At 40.7% G+C, this 26,654-nt stretch overlaps 1 protein-coding gene across 2 annotated transcripts in view; it reads left to right on the top strand.

The window, feature by feature from the left end:
* The first annotated feature begins 10,128 nt into the window (after positions 1 to 10,128).
* Positions 10,129 to 26,654, top strand: part of LOC122556786 (serine/threonine-protein kinase 32A-like) — a 303,260-nt gene continuing 286,734 nt past the window's right edge. Inside the window, exon 1 of one of the 2 annotated variants that reach the window (XM_043703956.1) lies at positions 10,129 to 11,467. In XM_043703956.1, coding sequence (XP_043559891.1) covers positions 11,416 to 11,467 — 52 coding nt within the window. In that variant the 5' untranslated portion in view covers positions 10,129 to 11,415. The remainder of the gene's footprint in view (positions 11,468 to 26,654) is intronic. The other variant, XM_043703955.1, reaches the window with a different exon arrangement.

Here is a 26,654-nt window from a genome sequence, read left to right as displayed (position 1 = left end):
TTGACATGGTCCCACAATAGGAGATTCATAGATCCCATTTAGTTGCAGTTAACTAATGTGAAGGCAAAATTGGGCCCAGCATTCAGTGAATGCTGCTCTGTTTCTAGAACTAAAAACTGAAATGCTGGATAAGTACAACACAAGGACACAAGAAATAGAAGCAGGACAAGGCCATTCAGCCCCTCGTGCCTGCTCCACCAGTCAATAAGATCATGACTGATCTAATGTGAATTTGATGCCACTTTTCTGCCTGCCTCCATAACCCTTGACTTCCTTGTCAATCAAAATCTGTCTAACTCAGCCTTGTGTATATTCAATAACTCAGCCTCCACTGCTTGCTATGGTACAAAGTTTCAAACATTGACCATCCTTTGAGGGAAGGAATCCTTCATTATCTCCCTCCCAAATGGGACCTCTCTTGATTTGAAACTATGCTCCCTTTCAGATTACCCTTTGAGGGGTAAAATCCTCTCAGCATTAACCCTATGAACTATGCTTAGAAGTTTATATCTTTACTCCTTTATATCTAAACTCCTCATAAAACAACCTTTTCATTTCATGAATTAGCCTAGGTACCACCTTTGAAGTATTTCAAATGCAAGCATGTCATTGAAAGTATTATAGAAGTTGGAATTCTAAAATAAAACAGAAAATGCTAGAAATATTCAGTATTGTGTTCTTCCAACCTCAGTACTTCAGTATTCTTCTCTTTGTCCAATCATTAATCTAGAAAGTAAATAGCAAAGACCCAGCACTGATCCTTACATCATTCCACTAGTCACAGCCCACCAACTTGAAAAGGCCCCATTTATGCTTGCTGTTTAATTCCAGTAACCAACCGTTTATCCGTGCAAATGTCACCCCAACTTCCTCAGGCCTTATCCAACTTATAACCTTTTGAATCGCACCTTATTGATTGGATTGATCCCCTGAGAACAGCAATTCTGAAGGATTTTGAAAGTAAATAAGGTGAAACGTTTTTTTTACAGGCTAGAAGATACAGAGGTTACAGATTTATGATAATTGGCAGAAGAGCCAGGGTAAAATGGTGATTATTTTAACAAAGTAGTTTATAAACATTTAGAATACCTTGGCTGAAAAGACAGCAGGAATAGATTCAATTGTGACTTTAAAAGGGAATTGGATAAATACTTGTAGGGGAGAAAAAAAGTGAAGAAGAAGGAATGGATTGAGAGTAAGTGTTAACTCAACCAGCAGACACAATTGTCTCCGTGCTGAGATTCTGTGATCTCTTGTGATATTGCTCCGAGACAGTTGGTCCGCTATGTTGGGTAAGGACATATAAGAGACATTCTTTATCCATACCTGAAGGTGGTGCTGTGTTTTTATGTATGCAAGTACAAGAACTAGGCCTGGATTTTCACAAGGAAGGCAGCCTGCTCAAATAAGGAAATTTCTATACATGGAACTCTATCAACTTTTAAGTTCCCTTCCAAGTCACTTACCATCCTGACTTGGAAATATTTCATCATTCCTTTGGTGTCTCTGGTTTAAAATCCAAGAACTCCCTCCCTAATGGCAATGTGTGTCTATCTACGTTAAATATGTAACAGAGGTTCAAGAAGGCAGCACATCTTCTCATGAGCTAGGAATGAGCAATAACGCCTACATTCATAGTCATAGAGACATACAGCATAGAAACAGACTCAAATGTTGTAATTGTACTGACCTTCACCATTTCCTCTGGCAGCTCATTGCATACACACACCACCCTCTGTGTGAAAAAGTTACCCTTAGTACCCTTTTAAATCTTTTCCCTCTCACCATAAAACTATGCCCTCTGGTTTTGGACTTCCCCACCCTAGAGAAAAGACTTTGTCTATTCACCCTATCCATGCCCCTCATGATTTTATAAACCTCTATAAGGTCACCCCTCAGCCTCTGACACTCCAGGGAAAACAACCTCAACCCATTCAATCTCTCCCTATTGCTCAAAACCTCCAACCCTTATAAATTTTTTCTGAACCCTTTCAAGTTTCACAACATGCTTCCGATAGCAGGAAGACCAGAAGTGAACACAGTATCCCAAAAGTGGCCTCACCAATGTTCTGTCTAGCTACAACATGACCCCTCAACTCTTATATTTAATGCACTGAGCAATAAAGGCAAGCCTACCAAACACCACCTTCACTATTCTGTCGACCTCCAACTCCACTTGCAAGGAACAATGAACCTGCACTCCAGGTTATTCTTTATTCAGTAACGCTCCCTAGGACATATCATTATGTGTATAAGTTCTGCCCTGATTTGTCTTTCCAAAATGCAGCACTTCACATTTTATCTAAATAAAGTTCCATCTGCCATTTCATAAGTGAATTTAAAAAGACTTCCCATAATATTTAGTTTAATATTTAAGTGATATATAGCTCAACAGCCCTAGTTATTTGATTCACTAAGATACTAGTCCCTGGGTGATTCAAATGAAGCCCATTACTAAAGTCCGAGCTCTCTCTTTCCAATTGATGGCCATTGCCCAATGAATTGAAACCAATTTTTTCCCCCACCCATTTTTGAGCCATAACTTCAATTCTCTGATCTTATTAGTCCCACAACTATTTACTCGTGGCGCAGGTAGTAAACCAAATCATTCAGACTCGTGCTTTCAACTGCAGAGATTAATATCTATCCCTCTAACTTCAGTGTGCCCTACCACAACTACATTTCTTCACCAGTCTCTTGCATATCCTCCTTGCAATCTCTGCTCTCAGTCATACCGGCTCTGAGAACCTCATACCTATTGCATAAGTGCAAGGTGAAACTCCTCCATAAGTCTATAAAATGTCGGAGCAGGAGCAAGCCATTCAGCCCATCTAATCTTCACCATTCATGAGATCATGGCTGGTCTGACAATTCTCAGCTCCATTTTCTAGTCATCTCCCTATAACCCTTGATTCCTTTCCTAACCAAAAATCTGCTTATCTTTACCGAGAATAAACTTAACAATCCGGCCTCAAAAGCCCTCTGCGGTAAAGAATTCCACAAATTCACTACCTCTAAGAGAAGAAATTCTTCCTCATTTCGGTATTAAAAATGTGACCCTTATTCTGAGATTATTCCCTCTTGTCCTATACTCATAGAATAATAAAAATCCCTAAGGCCATTGGCCCTTCAGGTCTGCACAGAACCTCTGAAGAGTATTTCACCCTATCACCGTAACCTTGCATTAACCATGCCTAATCCACCTAGCCTGCACATCCCTAGACACTACAGGGCAATTTACCACAGCCAATCCACCCAACTTGCACATCTTTGGACTGTGGGAGGAAACCAGAACACCTGGCAGAAACCCATGCAGACACAGGGAGAATGTACAAATGCACACAGACAGCTAGCCAAGGCCAAAATTGAACCTAGGTCCCTGGTGCTGAGGATTCCCAAATCGCTCTTCTGTAGCTTCCACAGTCTTTCTCCATCTAAATAATATTCATCTCCTCCATTTTTCCTACCAAAGTGTATAACCTCACATATTCCCACATTATATTTCATCTTTCAAGTTTTTGCCTGCTCGATTTCCCACTTGTCTATATCCCTCTGCAGATTTTTTGAGTCACCCTCGCTACTTGCCTTCCCACCTATTTTTGTGTTGTCTGTAATCTTGACTCTTGTACATTCACTTTCCTTGTCCAAGTCATTGAAATATAATGTAAATAATTATGGTACCAGCATTGACCCCTGTATACACCACTGCCATCCTGAAAATGCTACTTTTATTCCAATTTTCTTTTTTCAATTAGCTAATCGTCAATCCATGCTTATATACTATCTCAATACTAAGGACTCTTTTATCTTATGAAGTAGCCTAATGTGTGATACCTTATAGAATGCCTTCTGAAAATCCAAATATATTATATTCACTGCTTCCCCTTTATCCAACTTGCTTGTTACTTCCTCAAGGAATTCTAGTATATTTGTTAGGAATGATTTCTCCTTCATGAAGCCATGCTTGATCATATTATCAATTTCTAAATGCTCTGTTATTAAATTCTTTATAATGAACTATAACATTTTCCCAATAACAGACGTGAAGCTAACTGGCCCATAGTTACCTGTTTTCTCCTTCCCCTGCTAAATAAAGGTTCCACATTGGCAGTTTTCCAATTATCTGGAACTTTTCCAGAACCCAAGGATTCCTGGTCGATTGCTACCATTGTCTGTGTAGCTAGTTCCTTATTGTCCAAGGATGCATCTTTGGGACTTATCAATCTTTGGCCCCATTATTCTCTCTAGCACTTTTTTCTCCCGTGGTAATTATTGTATGTATATCTTGTCCTCCTTTTGCTCCTTGATTATTTAGTAATTTTGGAATGCTATTAGTGTCTTCTATTGTGTTGACATATGCAAAATATTTGTTCAACTCCTCTGCCATTTCGTGGTTCTCCAGTGATATTTCTTTAGCCTTATTCCCAAGAGGCTGGTGTTAATTTTAAACTCTCTCTTCCTTTAAGTTCTTGCTGTCTGTCTTGATATTTCTTGTAAGTTCACCTTCAAAGTTTATTTTTTCTCTCTATTATTATTTTTGGTTGTCTTTTGGTTTTTGAAACTTTACCAATCCTCTGGCTTATCACATTCCTTTGCCACATTTTACATTGATTCTTTTGATTTGGTGCTGTACCTAACTTCCCTGGTAACACATGGTTACTCTGGAATATATATTTGCTCTGAGCAGTTAACTATTTTCTTAATTGTCTGTGATTGTTCCTCAGGCAGAAGACTGGAAGAACGCAGCAAGTCAGGCAGCATCGGGAGGTGGAGAAGTCGACGTTTCTGGTATAACCGTTCTTCGTGAGTGGGTGAAGGGTTCTATCTGCAGTTTATTTTTTGCCTCTGAGATTGTTCCTCAGCTATTTTTGCTGCTAGACTCCTTTCTCATACCTCTCCAGCCAGGTCTGTCCTCATATCTTTGTAATGGCCCTTGTTTTAGCTTTGCACAATTATTTCTGACTCAAGAGACTCCCTCTCTGAATGCTAAATTCTGCCATGTTATGATCACTATTTCCTCCGGGATCTTTCATTCTGAATCCTTTATTAAAACTGCCCCATTACACATCACAAGATTCAAAATAATTTGATCCCTGACAGGATCTGTAACATAATTTTCTGGGAAACTGCCCCAAATACACTCTGCAAACTTTTCCTCCGAGCCTCCTCTGCCAATCTGACTATCCCAATCGACATGAAGGTTAAAGTCACCCATGACTAATACATTGCCTTTGTTACATGCTCTCATCATTTCCTGATTTATCTTCCGTCTCACTGTACAGCTACTGTAATGAGTCCTGTAGTCTACTTCTATGGATGTCTTCTATATCCTTTTATTTTTTACCTCACATTAAATGGGTTCTGTGTCCTCCAATCCAAAGTCATTTCACCTTTTATGGCGACTTTAAACAAATTGTAAACTGTTTTTCGCAGCTGAATAAATACCCAATCCCTTGCATAGAGGATTTATGCGCAAAGCTGACAGGGGGCTATCCTTCACGAAGCTGGACATGAGGCATGCATACTTGTAATTGTGGTTAGATGAGTATTCCAAAAGTATGCAACAACTAAAATCCATAAGGGTTTGTACCAATATACAAGACTAATTTTTCAGCGGATGATGAAGGACATTTTGCAAGGTCGTCGATTATTTACATGATGTGCAAACAGGGAAGATCAATAAGGAGCGCTAGAGAACTTGGATATAGTCCTTCGATGTTTCTCCCAGGTGGGTGTATGCCTTAGGAGAGGAAAATGTGTGTTTCATGCATGCTAAGTGACCTACTTGGGCTACAGTACCAAGAAGACTGGGTTACACATGTTGGAAGATAAAGTGAGGACGATCAAAGGGGCTCCAGCTCCCTTGTCTACACTGGAGCTTAGGTCTTTCGTTAGGCTAGTAAGCTATTATGGAAAGTTCATACATATCCTAGCCTCACTCCTGGCACCTATGCATGGACGCTTTTTAAAAAAAAAAGTGTCAGCCTTGGAAATCGTTGTGTAGCTAAGCCATTCCTGTCAGGGAAGTGAAGAAAGAGCTATCGTGCTCTAAGGTGTTGGGAGACTATGATCCCAAGCAAGATCTTGTATTAATATGTAATGCCTCCCCATATAGGGTTGTATAGCTCATAGGTCACCTAATAGCATATGTAACATTGTATAATGTATTGCATAAACACACCCAGACAGAGAAGGAAGGTTTGGCAGTAACATTTGGAGCCCAGAAGTTCCATGAGTACCTTTACCAAAACCTCAAATTTGTAATTATAATGGATTGCAACCCCCCACTAGGACGACATAAAGAAGACAAAGCAGTGCGCCCATAGCTTCAGGCTGAATTCAATGGTGGGGTCTAATATTAAGTACCAAGTTGGAACACCATCCGGGAGGCTAAGTAGCAAGTGTGGCAGCATTGAGCTGCCTCCCACTGGTGGAAACACCAGCCAGTGATACCGCTACTGGAACAGTCCATGATGGTTTTAAATTTCCAGTCACTGCTGACAATATCAGATTTTGGACGCTGAAAGATCTGGTCCTGGCAAAACTGAAACAGCTGGGTAGTGCTGGGGAAAACTAAAGGACCATTACAAGCATAATGGAAAAGTGTTTGGATTCAGAGAGACCAGATCGCAGTAGAGGATGGCATATTATTATGGGGAAGAAAAGTGATTGTTCCAAATAAAGCTTGCTGTCAGATACTGGCTCTACTTCACTAGGGTCATCCTGGGTTTCCAAACTGAAGATGTTGGTGAGAAATATGTCTGGTGGCCAGATTGGATACAGACATATATCTGCGTTGGTGGGACAGCGCCCAGAGTGCCAACAAAGATTAAAACTGATCAGCAGCTCCCCCACATTCATGGGAATGGCTGGGTAAACCCTGGACTCAGTTACACGCTGACTATGGAACTACACAGTAAATGGAAAAGCCCTGGGGAAAATTGATGTACAGAGAGATCTGGGTGTTCAAGTCCATTATACCCTGAAGGTGGCAACGTAGGTCAAAAGAGTGGTCAAGAAGGCATACGGCATGCTATCCTCCATCGGACAGGGCATTGAGAAAAAGAGTTGGCAGGTCATGTTACAATTGTGTAGGATTTTGGAATACTGTGTACAGTTCTGGTCACCACATTACCAAAAGGATGTGGATGCTTTGGAGAGGGTGCAGAGCAGGTTCACCAGAATGTTATTTGGTATGGAGGGCGCTAGCTATGAATAGATGTTGAATAGATTAGGATTATTTTCATTAGGAAGACTAAGGTTGAGGGTGGACCTGATTGGGGTCTACAAAATCATAAGAGGTATAGACAGGGTAGATGGCAAGAAGCTTTTTCCCAGAGTGGGGAACTCAATTACTAGGAGTCACGAGTTCAAGATGAGAGTGGAAAAGTTTAAGGGAGATATGCGTGGAAAGTTCTTAATGCAGAAGGTGGTGGGTGCCTGGAACACTTGCCAGGCGAGGTGATAGAGGTGGCCACAATAGCGTCATTTAAGATGTATCTAGACAGATACCTGCATGGGCAGGGAGCAGAGGGTCCTTAGAAAATAGGTGATAGGTTTAGATAGAGGATCTGGATTGGAGCAGGCTTGGAGGGCTGAAGAGCCTGTTCCTATGCTGAAATTTTCTTCTTTGTTCTTTCATGGGCTCAATGTTCTTCATCATTGTGGAAGCCCACTCAAAATGGCTGGATATGCAGAGTTCATTTGTCAAACAAAGGAACAATGATAGAAAAACGGCATACATCTTTTGCAATACATGGACTCCTGGAAGTGTTGGTCACAGTTTATTAACAGGGGATGTCAGTATTTCCTAAAGTAAAATGGTATTCGATGTGTAAAGAGAACTCTATACCATCCATCATCAAATGGTCTGGCAGAAAAGAGCAATTCAAACTTTAAAGGCAGGCTTAAAGAAAAAGCCTACAGCTTCACAATGGCTCAGTGGTTAGCATAACTGTCTCTCAGCGCCAGGAACATGGGTTTGATTTGAGCCTTGGAGGACTGACTGTGGAGTTTGCACATTCTCCCCATGTATGTGTGGTTTTCCACCGGGTGCTCCGATTTCCTCTAACATTCCAAAGATGTGCTACTCAAGTGGATTGGCCATGCTAAATTGCCCATAATGTTCACGGATGTGTACGTTAGGTGCATTAGACATGGGAAATACAGGGTTAGGGTAGGGGAATGGGTCTGGATGGGTTACTTTTCAGTGAGTTGATGTGGACTTGTTGGGTCAAATGAACTGTTTCCATGCTGTGTGACTTCTATATGATACCAAACTGTCCTGGTTCCTATTTGATTATAGAACTACCCCTCATGCAACTATAGGGATAGCTCCAGCAGAGTTGCTAATAACAAGACTCTGCACGAGGTTAAATCTGATCTTCCTGGATCTGGGGAGAGGTTGAAACAGCATCAGGAACACCAGTGCTGGACACAAGGCTGCAATAAATGGAAAGAGACAGTTTACTTCAGGGCACAAAGTTTGATGTAGGAATCACTTGAATGACTATGCATGGGTAAGAGACATGGTGGACGTGAGGTCAGGTCCAGTGTCATGTAAAGTTTGGATAGGTGCAACGATCCTGAACAAGCAAATGAACCATTTGAAAGCTGCAAACTCTCAAGTTGTACTGGAGCAAAACACAGCTGGCTCCTTGCCTGCCTTTCCAACTGTTCTTTAACCTATGGGTTCTCCCTCTCCAAGTATTGAAGATACCTCCAAATCTGAGATGGACAAGGTGGATGTCACTGCCTCAATGCCTTTGCCACCTGAAGAGGAGAATGAATTTCTTCCCAGATGATCTGGGCACAGGAGGCAAGCCACTGTGCAATACATATGGTATGGTGGCTCAGTGGTTAGCACTGCTGCCTCACAGCGCCAGGGATCCGGGTTCAATTCCTGCCACGGGCAACTGTGCAAACTCCACACAGACATTCTCCCCGTGTCTGCGTGGGTTTCCTCCGGGTGCTCCGATTTCCTCCCACAGTCCAAAGATGTGCAGGTTAGGTGAATTGGCTATGCTAAATTGACTGTAGTGTTAGGTGCATTAGTCAGGGGTGAATGTAGGGGAAGGGGTCTGGGTGGGTTTCTCTTCGAAGGGTCGGTGTGGACTTGTTGGGCCACAGGGCCTGTTTCCACACTGTAGGGAATCTAATCTAAACATGCCACTCATATCAGGGGCAGAGTTGAAGGAACCTGGCAATGATGCTAAAACACTCCAGGAAGAGTTACAAAAAATAAAAACTGGCCTATGCCCTTAGATTCTGAGGGGGAAATACACCATACACCTTCTTAACCAACTTCATTGTCTTCCTGCTTCCAACTGCTTTCAACAATATGTGTCATGTGCCGGGTTTGGTTCCACCTTAGGGTGACTGTGTGAAGTTTGCACATTCTCCCCGTGTCTGCGTGGGTTTCCTCCCACAGCTCAAACATGTGCAGGTTCGGGTGGATTGCTGAATTGGCTAAATAGAGGCTAAATTGCTCGTAGTGTTCCGGGATGTGCAGGCGAGGTAGATTAGCCATAGGAAATGCAGGGTTACAGGGATAGGGAAGGGGCGGGTCTGAGTGGGTTGCTGTTCTGAGTGTTGTGAAAAGTTGATGGGTCTCCACACTATAGAGATTCTACGATCTATGGAAATGCAGACCAAGGTCCCTCTGATCCTTTGTATTTCCCAGGGCCTTACCGTTCAGCTTGTCACCCTCACTCATTGTTTACAATGCAGAAGTGTTTGACGATTGTTGTGGACAGGATGGGCCTTTTTCCACGCTGCTACGACTCCTAACCCACATGCCTATGCTGCATGTCATGACTGAGTTCCTATAGAGTCACTTGTCTGCGGAAGTAATTTTAAACTTAAAAAAAAATCCGTTCTGGTTCTCACAGCCCACTTGAGGTTTAAAGGTTTGAAAAAAAAGTTTCTTTGATATCCTGAGTATGTTATCTGGGTCCATATGGGATTTACATGGCCTCTGGGAGGGTAGGTAATTAAACTGCCCTCCTTCCAGCCTTCATTTGGAGGGGTCTTGACTGTCAGTATTTATGGTAGTTCCCTGGATTGGATTAACATTAGCAGGGATCTCCATCCTTACATAGAATCGTTAACAAACTCATTACTGTTTTTGTTTTTTTTGGGGGGGTGGGGGGTGTTGGCTGTTGTGGTTTTATTTGTTATTTTTCGTACCAGTAGATGTCACTTTAGAGCGGCGTGCTTATTTTCGTTGGCACTTAGAGCTGACGGGGTCAACCACAATCTGGGGAACGGCGAGGAGGAACAACGTTAACACGTGCAACTCTGAGGCGAACATTTTAGTATTTATTCTTCAGTCTTAGTAATTAACTATGAACCATTGTCTTAAGCTTTAAAGCGTGGACGACTTTAACAGTTTTTTTTTAAAATATCTAACAGTTAAACTGATTTTTTTTCTAAAATCTCATTTGATAAAGCTTAGAAAATCTGCAAACACTCGTGCGAACTCTGTGTCCTATTAACAACATTTCAACTTCTGGTCACCAGCTACATAAGTTTCAGTTCTGTTTATTAACTGCCCGGTCGTTGCATCGGATTCGCATCCTCGAGTTGTTTTTCCATTGACTTTCGATTCCATTTTTTTTGTCTCTCTGCCGATCACTTCTGTTTTTTGTCGCTCACAGTATTAGTTCCTTGTTCGCGTCCCCGGGGGTGGATGGTGCTTGAGACACGGGTGGTCTTCACAAATCCAGAATGCACGGTGCACTGCAGAAGTGAGCGACTGACGAGGCTCGCTCTGAGAGTAACCCAGCAACTCCAAAGCCGCCCAGACACCACCCTCACTTCACTGTCTCTAGTGCCTGACTGCATCTGAAAACACTGTAACTGGTTTCATTTGTAAGCCCACCGTACAGGTGGCCGAGGCATACACCTTTTCAAGAGACATCGACCGTTTATGTTGCCATTGGAGGACAGGCCTGAACATTTCAGAATTAAAGTCTAAAATAACACCTTTTTGTAGATCTGATAAAGCGGTGGAAATGACTGGTGATTGATTCAACGTCTGCAGTCTCTTCCTCCAAGAGGGCTTCCTAAACAAGCCGGCTCCTCAACAACCGGATTATCTCTATTCTTCCCCTCTCAGTGTCCGATCAGTCAGGAGGAGGCTCGGAAGAGAATCTGCATCAATTTTTGGCGGAAACTTTTTCCGGAGCAGATAGTGGTGGCTGCAGATGGAAGGGCTGGTGCTGTAGTGATGATCTCTCCTTCTCCCATCCCTTTCTGCCAGTGCCTCTAATAGCTGAGACGGTTCATCCATCCACCTTTTAGTAGTCAGCGCCAGTCTGAGACTGCCCAGCACCAAGGGCTGGACCTGTGATGCCGCAACTTCTGATCCTCTTCCGATAATGTAATTTTAAACAGCGGTGTGAGCAGCTGAAGATGGGGGGCAATCATTCTCACAAAACTCCGGTTTTTGATGAGAACGAGGACGGTAAGTGCAATCAACATTAAAACTTTGGTGTCATATTTAGTTTGAGGTGGAGTCGTGAAAATGTTCAGCCTCCTTCAATAACAGGGTTAATATTTTGAGTCAATGTTTGGAAATAGATTTAACGTGTGTCCGGGAACCGTTCAAAACAAAGCTGACCCGCTGTCATTTTGAAATAAGGAGCTGCGTGAAGATTATAGCCATGCTAGGTGGAGAGTGGGATCCAGAAAGTAATTGTAATTGTAGGCAAGGAAGCTGGAAGATTGATAGTAACTTTAGCAGATTGTTCCTTTTGATATTCCTGATTAATGAGGATATCATAGTCAAAAAGTGCGGTGCTGGACAAGTACAGCGGATCAGGCAGCATCCGAGGAGCAGGAGAATCGACACTAATGCCCTAAACGTCGACTCTCCTGCTTCCTGACGGGCTGTGCTTTTCCAGCGCCACACTTTTTGACTTTGTTCCTTTTACAGCCGCTTGAACCCAAAAATACCCTGGAAGATATTTGCATCATTTCTTTCCTTTTAATCAGAGTAAACAATCCCTGTCCCATATCTTGGGCATGTCCAATGTTTCTGGTTCATCTACAGTGAGACAAACAAACCAGGAGTTCTACACTTTTTTTAAGAAATAATTTCCGAAATATATGTTACTTTTTTTATGAGAGTTGTGCCAAGCTACTGGTGGCCCCTCAGCTGCCTTCAAATATTCTAGTTGTGTTCAGGCAGGTTGGTTGATTAGGGGGTGAGGACTGCCGATGCTGGAGATCAGAGTCAAAAATGTGGTACTGGTAACTGTAGGTTAAGGGTTGTCGCCCCACATCAAGCAAGATTGACCAGGTGACTTTTTACTCTTATTGTCTACCATCCGTATATTGTAAGGATTTACAGCTTAATAATCAACCTGCTTCATCACATGATGATTGCATCTTTCATGGGCTGACGAATAGGAACTGGTGTGGGCTGTTCAACACTTTTAGTCCATTCAGGGCAATCTGGTATGATATTTTAACTCCTTATTGTACAAATGGAAAGTTTTCTATTTTGGCAAAGATTGGACCAGCACCAGGAAGTTGGGTATCCAATTAACAGCAAAATACTGTGGATACTGGCAAAAAAATGCTGGAGAAACTCAGCAGGTCTGGCAGCATCTGTGGAGAGAGAAAGAAGAGCTAATGTTTTGAGTCTAGTTTGACTCCACTTTGAAATTCAAAATGCCATGGCCTCTTCAACATATCCATAACATAACTAGCTCTATCATGCCTCAGAACATCTGCTACTAAACCCCTCACTCATATCTTATTAACCTCCAAGATAAACTATTCCAATCTACCATCTTGCATACGGCACAAAACTTGAATGCAACTGAAACTTTGGACATATCCTAACATGCCAGAAAAACTGCTCATCCATCTCCCCTGTGCTCATTAGCCTAAATTTGTTCTGTGCACTGATGTATGATTTTTGAATTCTCATCCTTGTTTTCAAATTCCTCAGCAGAAGTGTCATGTTGGACTTGAAGTGTTAAACCTATTTCTCTCCCCACAGCTGCTGTCAGGCACTTTGTTTTTGTTTTAGTTTAATAGTAAGATTTAGTATAGATTACTTACTTACTTACTTACTTACTTAGTGTGGAAACAGGCCCTTCGGCCCAACAAGTCCACACCGACCCTCCGAAGAGCAACGCACCCAGACCCATTTCCCTGCATTTACCCCTTCACCTAACACTACAAGCAATTTAGCATGGACAATTCACCTAACCTGCACATTTTTGGATTGTGGGAGGAAACCGGAGCACCAGGAGGAAACCCGTGCAAACGCTGGGAGAATGTGCAAACTCCACACTGACAGATGCCTGAGGCAGGGAATTGAACCCGGGTCTCTGGCGCTGTGAAGGATCTGGCTCAGCTGGAAGTTGGGAAGAAGTTAAGTTGAATAATTAGGAGAAACCACAGAGAGGAATTTTCAGTCAAGAAGAGGGAGTGAGAGAATAAGAGATAGCCAGCTACTTTCACAAACAGCCCTCATGAGCTCTTCATCCCATTGATACCTTTGCATGATGTATGCTGGGAGGAGGTTCAGAAGAGACTTCGACAGCCTCTGACTGCCCAGAGAAGGTGTAAATAATGTTTACAAGGATGATATGAGAACTGAGAGCTTATACTTAACAGGAAAACTGAACAGGCTTAGGCTCAATTCTCTAGAATGTTGAGGGTGAACTCAGAGACTATTAAGAGTATAAATAGATTTTATAGGATAGAGAAGGCTATGTTGCACCTTCTGGGAAAAACCAAAACTAGTTAAGTAAAATTATTACTAATTTATGAGGGTATTAAAATAGGATCTTATTGCTACGTTGTATAGCTGAGGTGGATCGTGTTGATGTATTGAAGGAAAAGTTAGTTCAGCATGGTGGAGTAAAGAAATTGAAAGTATTGTTGATGGAATTCAGATAAAGAGGTGATGTGGAGGTGCCGTTATTGGACTGGGATGGAAGAAGTCAGAAGTCACACAACACCAGGTTATTGTCCAACAGGTTTATTTGAAATCACGTGATTTCGGAGCAGTCCGAAAGCTTGTTATTTCAAATAGACCTGTTGGACTATAACCTAGTGTTGTGTAACACCAGATAAAGAGGGTTCATGGTGAGCAGAAACATTGTCACAAGCTAGTTTTTTTGATTGAATGTGCAGTTCCACATGTATTAGAGACAAATGTTCTCATGGCTTTCCCCACTGGCAACTTGTCTCTGTAAATATGTATTGCTCCATATGGTATAAATATTTAACTCTGATATGTTCATCTGTTATTGTATGAAAGTGAGATACTTAAAACAAAACTCCTGTCTGCTATTACCTCACCCCCCTGACTTGCTAAGCATTTCACATCTTTTTATAGTGGCTTTAGCTTTTAAAACTGAAGCACTTAGAAGTAAATGGACTGATTAGCGATAAACAACATTTGTGTGGGGGTGGTCATGCCTCACTAACTTGATAGAATATTTTGAGGAGGTGATGAAGATGATAGATGAGGGCAAAAACTGTTGCAGTCGACATGGACTTCAGTAAAGCCTTTGACAAGGTCCCTCATGGCAGACAGGTACGAAAGGTGAAGTCACATGGTATCAAGGGTGAACTGGCAAGATGGATACAGAACTGGGTTTGTCATAGGAGACAGAAAGTAGCGGTAGAAGGGTGCTTTTTAGAATGGAGGGCTGTGACTAGGTGTGTTCCACAGGGATCAGCGCTGGGGCCTCTGTTGTTCATGATCTACATAAACGATTTGGAGGAAAACCATAGCTGTCTAATTAATAAGTTTTCAGATGATACAAAGATTGGTGAAATTGCGAATAGTGAGGAGAATTGTCAAAGGATGCAGTAGGATATAGGTCAGTTGGTGGCATTGGTTGAAAAATGGCAGATGGAGCTTAATCCAAATAAGTGTGAGATGATGCATTCTGGAAGGTCAAGTACAGGTGGAAACTTTACAGTGAATGACAGACTCCTTATGAGTACTGATATGCAGAGAGATCTGGCTGTGCAGATCCACAGATGACTGAAGGTGGCAGTGCAGGTAGATAAGTTAGTAAAAAAAGGCCCATGGCAGGCTTGTCTTCATTGGAAGGGTCATTGAGGATAGTCAAGTTATTATGCAGCTTTACAGAACTTTAGTTAGGCCAGACTCGGAATATTGCATACAGTTCTGGTCATCACACTACTGGAAGGTAGTGGATGCTTTGGAGAAGGTACAGAAAAAGTTTATCAGGATGTTGCCTGGTTCGGGGGATTTTAGCTGAAAAGAAAGGTTGGATAGATTGGGTTTGTTTTCACTGGAAAGCAGGAGGTTGAGGGTGACCTGATAGATATTTATAAGATTGTGAATAGTGTGGACAGAGTGGAAAGTATGAGGCTTTTTCCCAGGGTGGAAGGGTCAGTTCTGAGGGGATCCAGGTTCAAGATGCGAGGGGGAAATTTTTAAAAGAGATGTGCGAGGCATGCTTTTCACAGTGTTGAGTGTCTGGAACGTAGTACCAGAGGAGGTGGTGAAAGCAGACACAATGGCAGCATTCAAGAAACACCGAGATGAATACATGAAAAGGAAGGGAATAGAGTGTTACGCATCCTGTAAGTGAAGACAGTTTTAATATGGAAGGGCAAAATGTGTTGGTATCGGCTTAGAAGGCTGAAGAACCTGTTCCAGTGCTGTATTGTTCTTTATTCTAGCTATGTTATAATGGTCTGCATTTTACGTATATACAGTAGTCCCCTGAACATGCGGGGATGCGTTCCAAGACATACTGTGGAAGCCCGAAACCGCGGAAAGTAGCAAACTCATTCATTTAAATGGGAAATTTACCTTCCCAGCAGCCCCTGGTCCCTGGTTCTGGAATATTCCCAGTAGTATGTTTGGGCCACGGTAAATCATGGGTAACTGAAACCGCGGAAGCAGAACTTACATTTTATGATAGTACCTTTTAATTGGACAAAATAGTACGAAAGAATTTTGTAAAACTGTTTTATAACACCTTGAGAGTGTAGTACTGGAAAAGCGCAGCAGGTCAGGCAGCATCTGAGGAGCAGGAGAGTCGACGTTTTGGGCATAAGCCCTTCGACGGGAATCCAGCATCTGCAGTCCTCACTTTCTCCTGTTTTATAACACCTATTTTGTAACACCTAGCCTTGTAAGGAAATACTAGGCTAGGTTACAGAAAATATAATTAAAGAAACCGATTTTAAGGACCATCGTAAAGAATGATAAAGAGTTGGAAAAGTTTAGGAAGAGATTTCGGAGCCAAAGACCTAGACAACTGAAGGCATGGCTATCAACTTAAACTCTGGGATGTGCAAGAGGCTGAAATTGCTGGAGGTCACAGAAGTTGAAGGGTTATAGGGCAAGAAGAGAATTCAAAGTTAGTGAGAGATGAGGCAATGGAAGAATTAGGAAACAAGGATGAAAATTCAAAATCAAGACATGGCTGGACTGAGTTAATGGAGGTTAGTGAGCGCGGGATGATGGATGAGCAGATTGTTTTGTTCAGGTTAGGATATGTCCAGCAAAAATTTAGCTCTACTTAAGTTTTGTGCAATATATAAGGTGGTAGGTTATGTAGAAGAGTTTTGGAATAATTCAGCCTGAGGGTTTCAGCAGCTGAGGAATGAAGGAGTTGGACAATGTTATGGGTATTTGGAACAGGTTGTAGTGTTCACTTGATGAATGTAATACTTAATCTTTCCTAAGCGCCAGATGATGTTTAAAGAAAGGTTAGTATAAATTCACTTAATAATTCTTGAACTGTCAATAAGTGCAGGGATATTCTTATTTCACCAGGTTGGCTAGCTGTCTCCTGACGAATCACTATGGTCAGAGGCTGAGCGCTGACCTTTATAGAGATTTAAAAAATCATGAGGGTCATGGATAGGATAAATAGACAAGGTTTTTTCCCTGGGCTGGGGGACGTCCAGACCTAGAAGGTATAGGTTGAGGGTGAGAGGGGTAAGATTTAAAACGGACCCAAGAAGCAGCTTTCTCACACAGGTGGTTTGTGGAATTAACTGCTATAAAAAAAGTGGTGGAGGATGGTACAATTACAACATTTAAAAGGCATCTGGATGGGTATATGATAGGAATGGTTTAGTGGGATATGGCCAAGTGCTAGCAAATGGGGCTAGATTAATTTAGAATATCTGGTCAGCTTGCACGTGTTGGACTGAAGTGTCAGTTTCTGTGCTGTACATCTCTAAGAATCTATGACTATATGAAAGATTATTTTGACCACCACACAATTTTGTCATTCTATATGGCTTGCTCACAATGGAAAATAATGACAAACACGTCAGAAATGACCAGTAAATCCAAGAAGGATTTCAGGAGAAAAGTCTTTATCAAGAGAGCAGTTAGAAAGTGAAACTAAGATGAATCATATGGGCATGTTTATGATTAAACTAGATAAAGAGGGAGAAAGGCATAGGTGGTTTGATTAAATTAGATGATCCAGGATGGAAGGAAGCTTGTAAAAAATAAACACTGCCTGAATATGACGTAATTTGTTTTATTTCTTGATTGGACATGGGTGTCTCTGGCCAGGCCAGATTTATTAACTGCCCTCTGTGCAAGTAGGAATAGGTAAGTGTCATCCACATTGCTGTGGATCTGGAGTCACATGTAGACCAGACCAGGTAAGAATGGCAGTTTCCTTCCCTGAAAGACTATATTGAACCAGATGGATGCTTTTTTCCCAATAAGACTTTCATAGTCGTCATTAGACTCTTAATTCCATGTATTTGTTGAATTCAAGTTCCACAATCTGTCATGTAGGAGTCGAACAGGTGCTGGGATATTGGACTGATAGTTTAATGATACCCAGGCCATCACATCCCCGGAGGTGATACCTGATAGCTAATAATAGGTGATACATAATACCTAATTCTTGGTATTATTTTTGGGATGCAAATTATCTGAAGATCAAATGATGCCATTCTGACACAATTTATTTGCTTCAAGCTGATAAGGCTGGCCCATAGCTTGTTCAGAACAGAGCAGTGAACCTCTCTGCATCACATTTGCTGCAGGACTTTGATCACTGTTTATAGACAACATCTCAATTTTTCTAAAATAAATCTTGGCTCTCCCAGATGTTCTGTGAACATATATGCAGCAAACAAAACCAGGTCTGTGTGGACCCTCTTATCACCACGTAATTCTCTTGTAAAATGCATGACCAAAATCTTTGGTGCTTTGTGCAAAATGCAATAAACTGCCTATGTCTGATATTTCTTAAATGTGGATGTTGGCAACCTCTTAGATCTCTGCATTAAAATGGATTCATGAGGTTAGGCTAATCTTTTTAATCCTTTTAAAAGCAAAAATTTGCTTACATGGCTTTTTCCAATGCATATTCAAAAAGTTAATTCAGTAATTTCATTAAAATATTACTCCATTGTATGAGTTGTCAACTGAGTATAGGCTCATCTATTCTGGTTATTGCATTCTTTTTATGGAGTGCATAGGAGAAGAATATAAGAGATAAAAGAATGGAAAATTATTTCTTATTTTTTATTTTTCTCTAACACTGTGGTGCAAACTCATGCTGGGGTGCTTACATCCTTCCTATTCTGGTCACTGGCTATCCTTTTTTGCAGCAGCTTGAGACTCAATTGGCAGCATCAAGGCTGGAATTGGTTCTGGTGTGCATATTTCTAGTAGAAATCAGTTGGTATGAGCAGAAATGTGAATACCCATTTATTTGGGAAATGGAAAATTTGTAAAGCTGTAATAGAAAAACTATTATGTGTTTGAGACCTACCACAAGGAGATCTCCTCTGTTGTAACTGATCTGGAATTGCTAGTTACAAACAATGGGTGCCTGAACAATAATTTAACTCCCATATATAACACTCTCTTTCCTCTTGTGTGCTTCTGCAGTGGAGGAAACATTTTCTCACGTTGGGAGTTTGAACATATTATTGTATTATGGATTTAGAAAACATTGTCTCTTAGTTCATGGTCACGTGCCAGATGCTAAATCTTTTCTACAGGCAATAAAGCATCTTTTAAGAGAAATCCAGCAATGAACTGAACTTGAAATTTACAATAACTTAGTGTAACTTACTGCGATTGCCTGATTTCGCACAAGTACTTATGCGATAACATTAAATTTACAGGTCAGATTTGCAACTAACTGATTCCTCATCACATGGTCAACCATCAATGAACAAGATTATACAACATCTAATCAATTATAAAATTAAAATCAAAGGAAATGTGTACAACCCATAAAGCACACCAGATAAATGAGCAGTTAATCTGATTTCTAGTGTTGTTAGTTGAAAGAAGAATGGTAGCTTGTATACTGAGAGGAATTCCTGCTGCTCTGTGAATAATAATATAATACAGATTCATTAAGGTCCAGGGTGTAGGTTTGCTCGCTGAGCTGTAGGTTTGACATCCAGATGTTTCATTACTTGGCTAGGTAACATCATCAGTGGCGACCTCCAAGTGAAGCGAAGCTGTTGTCTCCTGCTTTCTATTTATATGTTTGTCCTGGATGGGGTTCCTGGGGTTTGTGGTGATGTCATTTCCTGTTCATTTTCTGAGGGGTTGATAGATGGCATCTAAATCTATGTGTTTGTTTATGGCGTTGTGGTTGGAGTGCCAGGCCTCTAGGAATTCTCTGGCATGCCTTTGCTTAGCCTGTCCCAGGATAGATGTGTTGTCCCAGTCGAAATGGTGGCTTTTTTTCATCCGTGTGTAGGGCTACGAGGGAGAGAGGATCAAGTCTTTTTGTGGCTAGCTGGTGTTCGTGTATCCTGGTGGCTAACTTTCTTCCTGTTTGTCCTGTGTAGTGTTTGTGGCAGTCCTTGCATGGAATTTTGTGGATGATGTTGATTTTGTCCATGGGATGTACTGGGTCTTTTAAGTTTGTTAGTTTTTGTTCGAGTGTTTGTGGGTTTGTGTGCTACTAGGATTCCAAGGGGTCTTAGTAGTCTGGCTGTCATTTCTGAAACTACTTTGTATGGTAAGGTGGTTAGGGTTTCTGGCTGTGTTTGGTCTGCTTGTTGTGGTTTGTTCTAGAGGAATCTGCGCACTGTATGTTTTTTAAGGTCCATTTTCTTTGTATCTCTAGGTTGCCAAAATCTTGAATGAGTTCCCCTACCAAAGGATAACACCCCTAACAATTATCAATCTCTGTATTTCATGTGGTTACATTTTTGGAGAAGGACTTGATCTCCTGACCTTCTGATTTATAGGTGATGGCGCTGCCAACTGAGGCAGGCTGCACAAAAAATTTCTAACTCCTGGTGCCTTACTTTGGGAAAGTAGCTAACTTGGCATTTTTTCAGTGAAAGGAAGGTTCCATTCCATCACTGTGCTTCATTCTACTTCTGATTTATAGATTTGTTCGTGGCTCCTTTGGACAACAAACTAAACACATCAATGTAATAATGAGGAATGGAGACGAAATCTGTTTACCAGTCTGTATTATGAGTTGACTCCACAAGAATGATGATAAGGGTCTAGCTATTAGTTAACGTAGCCATTTAGGGGCTGGCATGGTGGCTCACAGTGGGACCTGGATTCAATTCAACCCTCGGGTGACTGTCTGTGTGGAGTTTGCACATTCTCCCCGTGTCTACGTAGGTTTCCTCTGGGTGCTCCAGTTTCCTCCCATAGCTCAAAGATGTGCAGGTTAGACGCTAAATTGTCCATAGTACCCAAGGGACGGAAAGTTAGATGGATTAATCATGAGAAATGCAGGATTACAGGGAATAAGGTTAGGGTCGGATGCTCTTTAAAGGGTCGGTGTGAATTCAATGGGTTGAATGGCCAGCTTTGACCCTGTAGGGACACTATTAGCATCAGCTTTGACAAGCTAGATTAGGATAAATTCATTCCAATTTTCCTCCACTGGTTTGTTTTTCCGAAAGTTGCGTGTGAATGAGTGTTGTGTATAGAATTCTGCTGGTAATGATAACATCAAAGAGAAGGCTGGGAAGAGGCACACCAAGTATATGGAGGGAGACATAAATGGTGATATTTCTAAAATTCAGATGAGCTGATAGTTTTATAAAACTGCAATCTAATTTTAAAAGTGATATTTAATCATCCAAAGTAAAGGATTGTGGAATAATCTTCTCTTATACATTATTTATGTAGTTTATCAGAAATAATTATTCACAAAGTACACATCAAAAAGGTTTAACCATCATGTAGGGAGATGTTCTATAAAGTAGAATTTCTATGTTTCAATTAATATTGAAGAGTCTTTTGCTTTGAATATTGAAGTTGTGTTGTTTGTTTGTTTTCCTAGGGTGGGGTTTGTGGTGTGGAGAGAGGAAGAAACAACAGGGAATGGTGGAGTGCTGGCAACCCTGTTCCCAGTCTCCAAACCCGAATTCATGAGACTTGTCAATCACCTCCCATAAGCAAATATAAGAGCTTTTTGGATAATTTCCATCAGCTAACTATCCTGTTGTATTGAGAACTCAACCTGTGAAAGAGCAATCAAAATAGCTGGATTTTTAAACGTAATTAAATTTTTACAAAACCTGTTGCAGAACAAGACTATAGATACAAACAACTTGTTAAGTTTATTACGAATGGGGTGATGAGTTTGATGGATGTTTCTGGTTTCAGGTACTTGTCCCCTCAAGTTGCTGTGCCTGGGCCTTCACCAAAGTTGAAGGTGTGCTTCATTCAGAAATGCTATGTGCAATTCAGATGGAATTACAAGGGTGTTAAAGAGATGGTGGAGGCCTGAATGGGTTAACACTCATTCTTTTGCTTTGCACCCAGAATGTTTGCATTTTAGGTACAAAGCCAATTAAACATTTCCTTATTTCCAGATCGAGCTCTCCTCACCATAGTGTTAGTTTGATTTTGTTGTTTTCTGATCATCTCAACTGGTGAAGCATGAATCACTCTCTACCTTATACTGGAGGCAACAGAAATACTACATATTTTGATGTACTTTAACTGAGCTATAAATTATTTAACAGGTGATTCTGTGGGGTGATTGAAGCAAATAAACTACTTTTGTCTGAACATATTATAATGACTTTGGAATTATGCATCTCTTCCTTTGAGATTTACACCAATGGATTATTGCTGTAGAATGCAATCACAGGAAAGATCACACAACCTGATCCAGTTGTAATGTCCAAGGAGATTTTCTGGCCTTGTACAGAGTAAGGTGTGGTGTGTTCTGGAACACTAACACATTCTTTTGAGAGGTTGTAATAAGTTGCACTTCATTTGTTTTCAATGCTAATGCTTTGTAGCAAAAATGCATATAGGGTGTTATTTTCTGTACTTGTATTCCCAAACATTCTCCATACACAACACTATATGATGCCACAGTGACTTTCTCATGACAACATTAGGCAACTTAAATATTCTCTGTTTGTATGTTGTCAACCCAGTAATTGTGTTATATTGTTTTAAAACTTCACCTTATTGTATACATCTCAAAGGTATTGTTGGAGAGTTCTGAATCATCCCTTATAGTGAAATATGAACAACACTGACACATTACATGTATCGTCATAATCATACTGGAGTAAATAGTTCAAATTGATACTACTCGGTGGCAGGTGTTCTAAATAATATTGTTAGGCAACTAAGTTGGTAGGAGTTTTATCATCAAGTTGTGATTTTGAGCCTCCACTCCAGATACTTGAATAAAGTAAGAAGTAGTACAGAGGAGGATTCTTAACTTCAGTCCATTCAAATCAGTTGTCATTATTTTACATTCTTGGCTGGAGTAAGTTTATTGAGTGAACAGAATTACAGTAAAAATAACTGCAAAAGAGATACCTTGCAATGAAGCAAAACGTATCAAACACTGACAAGATGGAATGCAACACGAGAAAGCAGATGAACATGAAACTACATGGCATCTTTCCAAGTTACAAAAAGCAAATCAAAGTTGAAACTACAGTCAATAAGTGAATTCCCAAATCACAGACTAGAAAACCCCAGGAATACCTTTTATTGTATGGGTGAAGAGTACTAATGAAGTGAATAAGGTGATTTTTGGCATATAACCAGTTTCCGTCTAATTGCCTTAATTTAGGTGTGGTAATGAAGCACTTGTGTACTTGTGGTAATATGTTCAAAATGATTGAAAATTTCTGGCTGCTGACTCTGGCTCACAAATTGGTTGCTGCAGGCTGATGAACGATTGAATGAGCTGTAGTTACTGACTGCCCCCATTGATTAATCACCATTTGCGTATTATTTAGCCGTCCTTCACTCTTATTACAACATGACCTATTATTCTTTAACAAAGATGCCTTTCTTTGGAAAGACTTGCAATTTTATTTAATGTGAGTCTTCATCTATTTTAACATCAACCCCTAAATTTCAGAGGAACTTTAGAACCCCTGATACTCCAAGAATATTACAGTCTTCTGAATTTTCTCCAAGCAGCATCTGCTTAGATTTATGGTTAGGTTCTCACAATGAAAATGAATGTTTGTTTCAAATTTGTCAGCAATGAATAGTGTTGAATTTTACTGTACTATGTCTATTCTATTGTACTATTGGACAAAATTCTGCAAGTAAGAAAATACCTAGTTATCAACATTTTCATTAGGCTAGTGTGCCGAGTATTCTTGCAACTAATCAGCAGACTTTCCAATTTAGTGGAAAGAGTTCCACAGTTTAAATGCAAAATTACCTTTTAAGCAGCTCTTTAGGGTAGTCCACAAATTTCACTTTACATTGGTATCACAGAATACACCAAACCTGTCCTCTCAGGTTTACATAATGTATCCTATAACATGATTTTGAAGAAGAACAAGGAGATTCTCCCTGATGTCCTGGTTAATGTTCATTCCTCAACCAATATCACTAAAACTGTTTGTTGGTCCTTACTATGCACTATTAGTCTGCCTTGTTTCCTACATCATGCTTCAACACAACATCGTTCATTTTAAAGAGCTTTTGGCATGTCCTGAACACCGTAAAAGAATAAAAGGAACAGTAGCCAGACATTCTACTCATTTTAAGAAGCTTTTTAAAGTCACAGCAGTTTTTTTAATGATATCAGTTCTTCTTTTGCACTTCTACATCTGTGAAGAAGCCACATTAACAAACAATTTCTGCTGTCCACTCTTAAGTTTGTGCATGGGTAAAAAATATTCATGACTGACTACAGAAGCCTTAACATTGGTTTCAAAATTGCTTACTTGGTATTATTCTCATCACAGATAAGAAGGTTGAGAGTTGAAGTCCCAATCTAAGACCTCATCATATAAAATGGGCTGACATTCCATCATTCCTGATGTAACTGATTCATTGATGAGACCTTAACCTTGTGGGCTTTATATAACTAATGCATAAATCACTGGTTCCCTTAAGTGGAGATATCATGAGATTCTGTTGTACATACTTTATCGCTAGTATATATTTGAGGGCTAGGTTGTGTTTGAAAATATCCGACTAATGTCTTTTTCTAAATCAAGTCAATGAGGTAAGAAAACACAACCCATTGCATGCAGTATGTAGTAACATATAGCTTGTATATTTCATGACATAACATGGATACCATATGCCATTGCATAGTGTGCCTATGTGAATTCTGCACCTGTCATTTAGTGTAGATTAGCTGCTAGCACTTTTTATGCATGCTTTTGATGTCTTATCCCCTAAACTTCATTGCAAAAGAAAATAATCTGACCTTGAGTCCAGTGAAAATTGCCATGGACTAGAGTCCATCAAGCAACTGACATTCCTTTTTTCATAGTGCACCTGCAGTGTTCATATGTCTCTATCTTTCTGAAGTCTATTTTAATGTACAAACTCTACATTCATACTGTGATAATAAACTGAAAGGATATAGAAAGGTCATGAGGAGTAAGACAAGCTGTTAGAAGATGGAGGAGAAAGTGAAGAGTTAGAAGGACTCTCAGCAGGTGACTGTATCCACAGAGGAACTTAAGGTAACAATTCTCTTTGCTGAACATCAGTGAAGACCATACTTGTTAACTGTATGTCACAAAAGAGGTCAAAACTAATCTCCTAGGTCAAGGAGAGCACAGTCTGATGGCTGCAAGGGTAAGAGTGAAGATTCTGCCTTATTGTTTACCTCTATTTCCACTGACTGGGGACTTTTTAATTATTGGGTATCTGAAATTATAAAAGGATTGGCATGTACTGAAAAGAGGAAGAACTTCCATATAGTGCCATGACTCATAGAATTATGCAGCATGGAAACAGACCATTCAGTCCACTCATCCATGCTGACTAAGTTTCCCAAACTAAACTAATCCCACTTGTCTGCATTTGACCTATATCCCTCCAAACCTTTCCTGTTCATATATCTGTCCAAGTGTCTTTTAACTGTGCCTGCATCTACCACTTCCTCTGGCAATTTGTTCTACATATGAACCTCCCACTGTGTGGAAAAAATTGACCCTCCGGTCCCTTTTTAAATTTTTCTCCTCTCACCTTAAAAGTATGCCCACTCTAGGGAAAGACGTTTGCTATTCACCTTATCTATACCCCATGATTTTATGAACTTCTATAAGGTCACCCCTCAACCTCCTATATTCCAATGACAAAGGTCCCCAGCCTATCCAGCCTCCCCTTATAACTCAAATCCTCTTGTCCAGGTAAATTTTTATGAACCCTCTCCAATTTAATAATATCATTTTTAAAGCAGGGCGATCAGAACTGCGCATTAGATTAGATTACAGTGTGGAAACAGGCCCTTCGGCCCAACAAGTCCACATCGACCCGCCAAAGCGCAACGCACTCATACCCCTACATTTACCCCTTACCTAACACTACGGGCAATTTAGCATGGCCAATTCACCTGACCTGCACATCTTTGGACTGTGGGAAGAAACCGGAGCACCCGGAGGAAACCCACGCAGACACGGGGAGAACGTGCAAACTCCACACAGTCAGTCGCCAGAGTCGGGAATTGAACCCGGGTCTCTGGCGCTGTGAGGCAGCAGTGGTAACCACTGTGCCACCGTGCTGCGCATATATTTCAAAAATGGCCAGAAGACATTGGGGAATGAGGGAGAAATAGGAGGCGAGGAAGAGAATTCAATATTCCAATGCCCATCTCTTCTGTCCTTTCAGCACAACCAGTGGCCATAGCTTCAATGATGTCCCTTCCCATTGTGGCCATTATTATCTCCTCCATGGAAGGTAAAACATGTAGCCATGCTTGTGTTCTTTCAGTTTTTTTTTTAAAACTGCTGTGTGCTGTTACTCACCACCACCACACCTTTAAGAAAGAGGAAATTCTGGCTGAGAGTGTCCTTTTTATGTGATTTGACTGTCAAAGTTAAATAGCCAGTATGTATAAGCTTGGAGTTGTAAGAGCAAAATTTGCAAAAAGTGCAAAGTGGTGCATATGAATTGAGGTGTCAAGTCCTGATTGATGGAGTTCTGATAGGGTTAGTGATAGGACTGTCATGAATTGAATTCGATAGCTGAGGATAGTGGTGCAATTAATGAAATATCCCATTTGAGGCACTTTTTAAGATTATTGCATTTCTCCCTGCACTGCATACATTTTCATGAAGAAATGATGCTGTATTAAACTCCATTACTAACTCTACCCACTGCTTCCTAAATATCTAGTCTAAGAGCCTCCTGCCTAAATCTGAACACAAAAGATGCTTTTCTTTCCTTTCACTACTTCTACATCTCCAGTCCACTATCTGAAAATCTC

Source organism: Chiloscyllium plagiosum, chromosome 14 (genome assembly GCF_004010195.1).
Source record: "Chiloscyllium plagiosum isolate BGI_BamShark_2017 chromosome 14, ASM401019v2, whole genome shotgun sequence".
Taxonomy (NCBI): domain Eukaryota; kingdom Metazoa; phylum Chordata; class Chondrichthyes; order Orectolobiformes; family Hemiscylliidae; genus Chiloscyllium; species Chiloscyllium plagiosum.
The sequence above is the reverse complement of the archived record's forward strand: the minus strand, read 5'-3'. Positions and strand labels throughout refer to the sequence as shown.